Source organism: Sus scrofa, chromosome 2 (genome assembly GCF_000003025.6).
Source record: "Sus scrofa isolate TJ Tabasco breed Duroc chromosome 2, Sscrofa11.1, whole genome shotgun sequence".
Classification (NCBI taxonomy): domain Eukaryota; kingdom Metazoa; phylum Chordata; class Mammalia; order Artiodactyla; family Suidae; genus Sus; species Sus scrofa.
Genome location: NC_010444.4, coordinates 18,983,539 through 18,994,722, shown reverse-complemented (window position 1 = coordinate 18,994,722; position 11,184 = coordinate 18,983,539). Strand labels below are relative to the sequence as shown.

The window sequence follows — 11,184 nt, the reverse complement described above, 5'->3', positions numbered from 1 at the left end:
GACCGCTAGGCTGGGAACCTCCACATGCCGTGGGTGCGGCCTTAAAAAACAAAAATAAATAAATGAATAAATAAAAATAAAATGACACTTGAGTGGGCTTATTTTTTTTTAATCCAAAATTAAAAAATAAAAATAAAAACTCGAAATCCATTGCTACAGATTTGCCCTACCTTCCTTGAGTCGTTTGGAGTTTATGATTTCCCATGCAGCTTGCACTCTCACTCATCATTCTGTTTTTCTCCCTGTAAAATTATTTTTTGGCCTAAGTGAGATTTTTTTAGGGGCAGAAATGCAATGGTCTTTGTATTTTCCTTCAACCCGCTCCAAGAGCTACTAGCCAGGCACAATCCTTCCAAAAATGATTATGGATTAATTTAATCCTCCCTGCCGCTTTTTGCACCTCCCAGCGCTAGAAGGCGATAAAACCCCCGATGGTGCATTGGAAGTCAGTGAAGACCGCTCTCGACGCGCACGTCTGTACGTAGACGTTGGGGGCGGAGCCGCCCTGTGCGCGGTGACTGGCGGCGGCACTGGCGGCAGCTGGAGGCGTAGTAGTACGGGTCGCAGGCTTGGAGAACTTCAGAGGCGGCGGTGGAGCCGGCGACGACCACGACAGCAGGAGCGGGCCCTGGGCTTGTCGCTCACCATGCCGACCGTAGAGGAGCTTTACCGCAACTATGGTATCTTAGCCGATGCCACGGAGCAAGTGGGCCAGGTGAGTCCTCCAGCGGCCTGCAGGGCCCGGCACTCTGCGGCCTCTCGAAAGCGCTCCCGGGGCCGGGCGGGGGCTGCTGCTTCGCCTTCCCGCTGGCTCCCAGCTGCCCCGGCTGTTTCGTCCAGGTGGCGCTTCTCCGAGTGCAGACTCGGGCTTTACCAGGGAGAGCGCGGTCCCCGGGTCCCAGGCTCCTCTGCCTCCCTTGGGCAGCCTTTTCTCACCGTGGCGTTTCCTAACTGAGGCGCTTCAGCCCCGGGTTCATTCTCTTCCCGAGCCTCGCTCTCTAGATTTCATTGAAGTCTTTCTTTTCGGTGTCGCTCAGTCCTTCGGAAGATGAGATTGAGAGTTCTGGAGAGAGCAAAAAATTTATTTCTCTAGGCAGAAATCTGCAGTTAATTTAGGAAGAGCTCTTGGGAGACAGAAGTTTTTGAAAGACAGAAGAAGAGCCCTTTTCGTACAGACTTTAATGAGGGCTTATGTTTTCATTATTCAGTACATTTTTCGAGCGCCTACCATGGATCAGGCGCTGCTCCAAGCGCTGGAGATTGAGGATGGAGAGGTGCTTTCCATACTCTCTCGGAAAGCACCTTCAGTGAGGGAGATTATTGATAAATAAGAAAGTTAGATTACTTTTTTTCTTTCCCCAGTGAAGAATGTTGTGGAAAAAAATATATAACGGAGCCGTGCCGGGGGCGGGGAAAGGCGGAGGGTGCAGCTTTAAATAGAGTTGTCTGGCAAAAGTTCTCTAAAGTGTTTGCCCAGACACACCGTTTTAGCAGTGTTTAATTGCCTCAGCGAGCCATTGTATCTTTGGAAGTTTTCAAGTACTGAGGTCCATTGAACTTGAGCTTGTAAGTGGTTGTGTGTTTTCTTGGGAAAAGGACCAGGCTCTCCCCGACGTAGTCCTGATCATTGTTAGAAATCCCATTCCGTATCTTTTCAGTGCTTAGAACGTCATGTGATTCATCCGCTTACCCATCCCATGGAGTTGCAAGTGGGAGATCCTAGAGTCTACTAACATTAGCAAAGCTGTGACTGTACCCCTCCCATCCCTTTTTTCTGGAAGGTGTGATTCAAGTAGAACCTTTTCGAGCCAAACCAAAAAAAAAAATTATTTTTTTTATGTTGGAACCTTATTTTAGCTTAATCTGGAATTGTGAATATATCATTTTCAAGTATCAGATGATTTTCCTTCCCTACATATTTCCATTTCAGTAGGAAATTTTGACGTCATCAATGAGAAGTATATATGACAGTCTGTTGAAGACGTATATAGGGTGTATCTTAGGTCGGCTGTGAAGGAGACGTTTTCTGCCCATTAAGGCAAGGTGGGAAAAACTTAAGGTCTTTCAGTATGTGTTTGTTGTTGTTCTTGTTGTTGGGAGAGAAGCGGTAGTGAGGATATTCTCTCTCATTCGTTCGACTGGGTTGGGAAAAACTGTAGCGAAGTGTTCTACCTAAAATTGACTTTGTTGCACATCAGCTGAGAGGATGAGGGAGAAAAGCTAGACAAGTGCTTCTTGGTCAGTTTGTAGATGGTGCTCTCCCAAAGAGTTGATTGAGGAATCTTCTGTGGAAACTCTGCAACTGCAAACATGAGAGCCCTCTCATAGCCCCACTCTCTCTTTTTTTTTTTTTTTTTTTTTTTGCTGGAATAGAAAAAAAAAGGTTGGCATCCACCTACTTAGAATATATTAGAGTAAATAGAAGCCAAACTGGCATTTATATATATACTATGAATAGTTGAGCGTTGCGCCCATTTTCCTCTAATGTCGTCTTTAATTATAAATACCAGTTTGGATTGAGAGTTCTGCGGAGTTCCCATCGTGACTCAGTGGAAATGAATCTAACTAGCATCCATGAGGACACAGGTTTGATCCCTGGCCTTACTCAGTGGGTTAAGGATCTGGCATTTCCATGAGCTGTGGTGTAGGTTGCAGATGTAGCTCAGATCTCAGTGGTGTAGGCCAGCAGCTATGGCTCCAACTAGACCCCTAGCCTGGGAACCTCCATGTGCCACAGTTTCAGCCTTAAAAAGCAAAAAAAAAAAAAAAAAAAAAAGGTTTCTCAAGGCAAAAATCTGCTTTTAGTTTAGGGGAAGTGCTTGGGAGACAGAATCTTGTGAAAAACAGGAGGGGCCCTTTCATGCAGACTTTAATGATGACTCACAATTTCATTTATTCAGTATAGTTTTTGAGTACCTACCATGTACCAAACACTGTACTACTAAATAAACTTTTAGCAGTTTCCTTAGATGATGGGAGATCAGTACCTTCATGACACATTAGTGACAACTGTCAAACAACTAAATAAGATAAAAAGTCCTCTTCATAATGAAGTGTAGTGATTTTCTCAGCCTGAAACAGTGAATTCCAGGAGAATTGAAGCTGAACTAAACCGTAATGCTAGCTAAAACTCCTCTATTGTGTAATACTTCTTCCCTTTTAGAGAAGAAACCTAAAACTGCTCAGCAAAAAAGGTATATTGGGCTTCAATATACTGCTTGTGAATTTTAAGTAACAAAAGCAAAAGCCAACTTAAATGGGAGGGACGCCATTCACATTTTTTTAAGGAGAGGAAAAAAATGTTTACCTTCTTAGTGTAGCAAACCAGAATCTCATGTTACCTTATAAAATTTAAAGTTGGGGAGTTCCCATTGTGGCTTGGTTGTAATAAACCAATTAGTATCCATGATGATGCAGGTTCAATCCCTGGCCTCACTCAGTGGATTAAGGATCCGGTGTTGCCAGTGAGCTGTGGTGTAGGTTGCAGGTGCAACTCCAATTTGACCCTTAGCCTGGAAGCTTCCAAATGCCACTGGTTGGGCCCTAAAAAGACCAAAAAAAAAAAAAAAAAGATTTACAGTGAGGAATTTAAATTTTGTAGCAGGTACCTATCTAGACACTTCTGAGCCCGTATTTAAGTTTCTTGGTCTAGAACTTCCTTCTGACTTTTGTTTTGATTTTCATCCTTTTTGAAGAGGTGAGTACCGTGGTTTCTCATGTAGCTGCTGCTGAGGGGAGTGCCTCTCTACTACTGTCAGTGCTCCTTTTAGGGTGTGCTCTCTAAATATGTCAGGAAAACACAAGTCCTCCGAGTTTATCAGCTGCTGTGCCTCAAACAGATCAGATCTTCCGCTTTTGGAAGCTCTTTGGTACTGTGTATTCATATATAGTACAGGTGTGTATTTTATTTCATGTGAGGACTTTCTTAATTCCCTTATGAATTGTGAAGTCTTGAGATTAAGGATTAAAGCCTTTTTATTTATTTTTTGTTTGTTTCTCTCCTTGCACTGCCCTTCAGTAGACATTTGAAGAAATGCAAAGAAGCAACGGGTACATACACATACACATACATACACAAAACCCTTGTTTTCAGGGATTATCTTTTGTGAATGAAGAAGGGAAGTATACATATACACACTCACACACACATTTATTTAAACTCTGAGCATGTGTTTTCTAATTAGCAAACTGCAGGTGATTCTAAGTGAAGCATCATTGATACCTCAAAACCTTCAAGTCCCTGTGTTATCTTTCCTCTTTGTAGCTCCAGTGTTCCACCTCCTTATTCAGCCTCCCTTTCCCCTACTCTGCCACCCCATAGTTAAATCTCCTTCCTCTGCTGTGTGGATTTTACCTCCCTAAATCCTTTTTCCAATGTGGCCCACCATTAACATTTGTCTCAAATGTTTAAGAATGTACTTTTTTTTGGTCTTTTTTTTGCTATTTCTTGGGCCGCTCCCACGGCACATGGAGGTTCCCAGGCTAAGGGTTGAATCGGAGCTGCAGCCACAGGCCAACGACAGAGCCACAGCAATGCCAGATCCGAGCCACGTCTGCAACCTACACCACAGCTCACAGCAACGCCGGATCATTCACCCACTGAGCAAGGGCATGGTCCAAACCGCAACCTCATGGTTCCTAGTCGGATTCGTTAACCACTGCGCCATGACGGGAACTCCGTACTTAATTTTAAAATGTAGAAACTTGGAAGTCCCATTGAGGCTCAGCTGGTTAAGCACCTGACATTGTCTCTTTGAGGATGCATGTTTGATCTCTGGCCTCACTCAGTGGGTTATAGATCCAGTGCAGTAGCAGGTGCAGCTCAAATCCAATGTGGCTGTGGTGTAGGCCTGTGGCTGCAGCTCTCATTCAGTCCCTGGCCCTGGAACTTCAATATGCTGCAGGTGTAGCTGTAAACACGAAAAAATAAAAAATGTAGATACTTAATTTTATATTAAATAGGCAGAAATTTTTAAGTTAAAAAAAAAAAAAAAACACTTGTTAGGGGATTTTGACGGTTAGGCTGACCTAAAATTAGATCAATCAATATAATGCCTAAACTCTCCTTTCTCCTATGTTCTCTTACACAGGAGAACGTGGCTCTTCAGGGTGGAAGAGTGTAAACTGTACTGACTTATATTTCATGAAATAGCATTCTTTTGTTTTTTTGGGTTTTTTTTTTTTTTTTTTTTGTATGCTTAAGCTAAAATCACAGACCAAAAAAGTTCATAAAACCTCAGAATTATGTAGAACTTGTAAACTTAAAGTTTACTGAGTTTATTAATTGGGTCTGAGGAAGACAGTAATACTGTTTAATTTACCTCTTTTTTTGTTATGTCATACTTGAAAAATTTGTTGAAAATACATCCTTTCTGGAGTTCCCATCATGGCTCAGCAGAGACGAATCTGACTAGGAAGCATGAGGTTTCGCGTTTGATCCCTGGCCTTGCTCAGTAGGTTGGGGATCCAGCGTTGCTGTGAGCTGTGGTGTAGGGCCCAGACGCAGCTCCCATCTTGCGTTGCTGTGGTGTAGGCCAGAGGCTACAGCTCCAATTCCTGGATTCCTCCATATGCCCTAAAAAGCAAAAAAAAAAAAAAAAAAGAAAGAAAATATATCCTTTCTCCTTTGAAATGAAGCTTTATTTAGTACAGGCTGCATCATGGTCCCAAACATGGCTTTACCTGGTGTCACTGACACTTAGGTATATGAGTTATGATTTAACAATCATAATTACTAAGTTTCTCTTTTAGGATGTGTCTGCTGAATGTGGATGGAATCGTAACTGACTTTTTACTTTAAAATATAAATTTCTTTAGAGTTTACTCTTTTAATTAGATATTAAAATCACACATAAATACACAGTTTTGGAAATGTATTAAATGTATTTATAATTAAAACTTCTTATTAGGATCATAAATTTATTTATCCAGCTAAAATATACAACTGTGTTGGATGAGGAAAAATACCCAGTGTTGTGTAGTATCTTAAATATTTTATTGTGGTTACATTCCTATTTATCACAAAATCACTGTGATTACTGAAAATATCATTTATATCCCCCTACTTGGAAAAGCAGAAATAGTAATTCCTTTAGGGAGATTCTGTTTTTAAAAAAATTCTTGTCCCTATACTACAATTAAAAGGCAAATAATTCAAAGAGCTGGCAAAGAAGAATATCATTTTTGCATTTCATAAAAGGTAATTATTTGAGGTCTATTAATGATGTTTGTGAAGTTATTTAATAAAACTGATGCCTATTAATGGTAGAAACTGATTTGGTTTCTAGTTTGAATATGTTAAAATGTCTAAACTTGCCAAGATAAGCAGTGAGGTCCTGCTGTATAGCACAGGAACTGTATCAGTCACTTGCGATGGAACATAATGGAAGATAATATGAGAAAAAGAATGTATATATATGTATAACTGGATCACTTTGCTGTACAGCGGAAATTGGCACAACATTGTAAATCAACTATAGTAAAAATTTTTAATTGTAAAAAAAATTAAAAATAACAATCTTAAAAAAAAAAGTAAATGAAGAAACTTTCCAAAGGTCTTACTGTGTTTAGGAGAATAGTATATCCCAATTTATGTGCCTGTGTGGAATCTATTTAGGACTCAAATTTTACCTTTGACGGTCCTATTTCTTTCTCTCTTCCTTTGTTAATTAAGCTCTCAGGATACTAATTTGAAAGACACCAATTAAAGCTTGGTATTAGGCACAGTTCTTGACTCAAGAGCCTATCAGAACTATGTTCAGGTCTTAGATCTGCTGCTTAACTAGCTGTATGGTTCGGACAGATTATTTCACTTCTCTGAGTCTTGGAAAACAAGACTCCTCTGAAAAACAGGGATAGTAGTAACACCTAACTCACAGGATTATTGTGTGGCATGTATGCAGCACATTCCCCAGTCCCTTGTAGGCTTCCTATAAATGTTGCTAGTAATTCTTTTCTATTCCAATTTTTTTTTTCTTTTTTTGGATTGGAGAATGATTCTGTTCAAGCATGAATTCTTCATTTAGTTTTAGGTGGCGAATTTTTGACAATTCAAAGGGTTTTCCAAGAAAAGTGTGAAGTTTGAGTTAAGATTGTGGTTCTCAGCAAAAAGGATGTCAGACTGCTTGGTTTTATAGTGTACAAGAAGCTGTGAAGCAAGCTGCAGGAATGTACGTGGTAGAGAGGTCAGCCAGGATTGTTTTGAACCTTTGCACTGAAAAGTGTATGTTTTTGAAGTAGTAACTCCTAGAGACTGCTTTTGTATCTGCATTTCATGAGGAAGATTTCATAGAATTTCTGTTACTTGGGGGGGTTGGTAATGTTTAAGATGTAGAAGGAGTTGTCGTTATTAATTAGATGGAATTTGTTCATTAGAACTATTTTTTTTTTAATATATTTCTTTTAGTTGCACCTGCAGCATATGGAAGTTCTAAGACTAGGGGTGAATCAGAGCTGCAGCTGCTGGCCACAGCCACAGCAATGCCAGATCCAAGTTGAGTCTGCGACCTATGCCGCAGCTTGCAGCAATGAATGCCAGGTCCTTAACCCACTGAGTGAGGCCAGGGATCGAACCCCTATCCTCAGGGACACTATGTTGGGTTCTTAACCGGCTGAACCACAACAGAAACTCCCATTTTTTAGAATTTATTGTTTAAATAGTTTGGCAGTATATAAACCCTTAGAGTAATCTAGCAATTATGCATATTATATTAAAATCTTTATCTTTAAAAGATCGAATTGTGACCTATAGCCTTTTGATACATAGAACACATTATTTTTGATCCTAAAAAGATAATAATAATAATGTCCTTGAGATCCCACCTAAATAACTTTGTATCCCTCCTTTATTTTTTTAACTTAAAATAGTATTGTCCATGAAAAGAATTATTACAAAACTAAATTTTTAGTAATTCTATAATCCATTGGATGTTCACTAGTCATCCCCTCTTCATGGCATAAAGTGAGCTCACATATCCAAAGCATCTAGAGCTTTGCCTTGTACAGAGTAAATCGTATGCTGTGACATATTTGGCATCAGTATTGTGTTTAAGGTTTTCCAGTAATTCAAAGTTTTGTCTCTATGTACAAACAGATTTATCTATAGTCTTGGTATTTTTTACTTTGTTTACCAGCTTGATCATTGTCATTAATAAAAGACCGGTTTGGAGGCACCTGTGTAAAGGGGATTGGGAATTTGTTGACTTTTTTTTTTGGTCTTTTTAGGACCACACCCATGGCATATTGGAAGTTCCCAGGCTAGGGGTCGAATTGGAGCTGCAGCTGTTGGCCTATGCCACAGCCACGCAGGATCTGAGCCTTATTTGTGACCTACACTGCAGTTTATGGCAACACTGAATCCCTAATCCACTGAGCAGGACCAGGGATTGAACCCATGTTCTTATGGATACTAGTCAGGTTCGTTACTGCTGAGCCACAACAGGAACTCCCAGGGAAATTTTTTGACTCTTCACATTATGAGTATCCAAGGAAAAACACTTCTGAAATTTTTTTTTAAGGAAACAAATGAGCTTCGAATGTATTATTCTAATAAAAAGTTAAATATATGACATTAGAATCTGTTTTAATCCAAATTGACTGGCTGTACAGAATGATATATTTTTTTCATATCCAAAAATATGGTGCAAAATAAAGCTTCCTAACCTTCCTGGTTTTGCTTAATTTCAGGAATGTATTCTCTCCACCTTCTGCAGGGTGCCAATTGGAAACAGATAAATATATTTAAGGAAATGTAACACAATTCTTTGAAAATTCTATGGTATTCATTACAGTTTTTTAAAGCATGATAACAATCACAAGGCTAGAGTCAGTAATCACTAGAATGAAGACCTATTGGTACACAACAAACTTATTTACTTTTTCCACTTAAGATTAGAGTCATTCTTCCCTTTTCTCAGTTCACAAATAGTAGCACAGGGGGCAGGAAGCAAATAGAAGGAAGGTTAAGTTTCAGATTTAAGCAGCTAGGAGTTCCCGTCACGGTGTAGCGGAAATGAATCCGATTAGGAACCACGAGGTTGTGGGTTCAGTCCCTGACCTCAGTGGGTTAAGGATCCGGTGTTGCTGTGAACTGTGGTGTAGATCGCAGATGCGTCTCGGATCTGGCGTTGCTGTGGTGTAGGCTGGCAGCTGCAACTCTGATTGGACCCCTAGCCTGGGCACCTCCATATACCACAGGTGTGGCCCTAAAAAAAAGCAAATTTAAGCAGGTAAAACTCCAAAAATAAGCCCTATTTCTTAGCCTATGTAAAATTTTACTAATTTAGACTCAGAGAAGTTTGTTTAGCTTCCCACCTTCAAAATTGTATTTCTTGGAGTGTCCGTCGTGGCCAGTGGTTAACGAATCCAACTAGGAACCATGAGGTTGCGGGTTCGGTCCCTGGCCTTGCTCAGTGGGTTTACGATCCGGCGTTGCCGTGAGCTGTGGTGTAGGTTGTAGATGCGGCTCAGATCCCGAGTTGCTGTGGCTCTGGCGTAGGCTGGTGGCTACAGCTCCGATTCAACCCCTAGCCTGGGAACCTCCATATGCCGCGGGAGCGGCCCAAGAAATAGCAACAACAACAACAACAAGACAAAAAGACAAAAACAAACAAACAAACAAAAAAACAAACCAAAATTGTATTTCTTTTCTGCTTTATTCTTTCTTTCAGCATAAAGACGCCTATCAAGTGATACTGGATGGTGTCAAAGGTGGTACCAAGGAAAAAAGATTAGCAGCTCAGTTTATTCCAAAATTCTTTAAGCATTTTCCAGAATTGGCTGATTCTGCTATCAATGCACAGTTAGACCTCTGTGAGGATGAAGATGTTTCAGTAAGTTTATGGTTGACACTTTTTCAATAAGCTTTCAGATGTTGCTTTTGCTGTTTTCAGTCATTTTCTATGTGTGGCTAATGTAACTAAAGTACCAGTCATATCAGTGCACAATAAAATACTGCAGTATGTCCTCGCAAGACAACACCCAGAACTTAAGTCTGCATGTGAGAAAATATATTAGCTCTTTCACCACCTTTCAACTGTGAAAAACACTTAGAATCACATAGTGCTTTGTTTTGCTTATTCATTAGCCACTGTTGAAAACAGTTGTGGCTCACAACATTTTCATAGTTTTTTATACATGGTGCATATGAAATTAGACTAGTGTTAGTTTGTAGTCAATTTATGCTTGTTTAGATATTTAAAATATTAATAGTATTGCAGCATAAAATATGGCATCAGCACCCCAAATAATTTGCATAGCAGAAAAATAATTGACCTGTGTAACAATTGTATGTGATTACTAGGATAAAAATAAACAGTTTTTCTTTGGAACAGAATTAACCATTAGCATTTCTGTCTGCTGATGAAAAGTTCCTAAGAATTTTCAACTCTTAGCTCTTGGCTTTTCAAATGAAAGTAGTAAATCACCAACATTTCATGCATAACTTGCTAGATTTAACTCTTTTGCATTTTTATGTTAAACTAGATACTCCAAGACTACATATTTGGAATTAAGTACACAGAATGTATTCACAAATTCTGAAGTAATTATTTACTAAATGTGACATTGCCACTGTAGCCATTCTTGAAGTATCATTCAAACCATCTTGAAGGATACTATATTATGTGCCCAAAGGCAGTGCATACCCCACAGTTGGATATAATCAGCACATAAACCATTGTTAGAATCCCAAATCTATCTACTCCAGTAAGATTATTGTATTTAATGTCCTTTTCCACATTTTGTTTTACTCATCTGTGAAACTTAAATTGGAGTAAATTATTTCTAAAATTACTGAAAATCTCATGTTCTATATTTTTGTGACTGAGATGCCCCTAGTTATGGTTTCTCTTTGGTTTTAGCTTTCTTTAAAGGTTGAGGTTGTTGTTTTTATTTATGATAGTATTTGGTTAATTTTTGTTTGAAATTGTATTCAGATTCGACGGCAAGCAATTAAAGAGCTGCCTCAGTTTGCCACTGGAGAAAATCTTCCCCGAGTGGCAGATATACTAACCCAACTTTTGCAGACAGGTAAGGAATTTTATTATTACCCTTTTATCTAAATATAATTTCTGTCTGAAATAGGGACTCTGGTTTTTTTAGTTTTTTTGCCCTGAAGGTGTTATCTGTGATAGAAATTTAAATTCTTTTTTTCATTGAGTAGTTTGAAGCTTAATGACTTAGAAT

At 39.4% G+C, this 11,184-nt stretch overlaps 1 protein-coding gene across 2 annotated transcripts in view; it reads left to right on the top strand.

Moving 5' to 3' along the window:
- Positions 488 to 11,184, top strand: part of API5 (apoptosis inhibitor 5) — a 31,974-nt gene continuing 21,277 nt past the window's right edge. Inside the window, exons 1-3 of one of the 2 annotated variants that reach the window (XM_005660984.3) lie at positions 488 to 715; positions 9,669 to 9,830; positions 10,935 to 11,028. In XM_005660984.3, coding sequence (XP_005661041.1) covers positions 647 to 715; positions 9,669 to 9,830; positions 10,935 to 11,028 — 325 coding nt within the window. In that variant the 5' untranslated portion in view covers positions 488 to 646. The remainder of the gene's footprint in view (positions 716 to 9,668; positions 9,831 to 10,934; positions 11,029 to 11,184) is intronic. The other variant, XM_003122856.4, reaches the window with a different exon arrangement.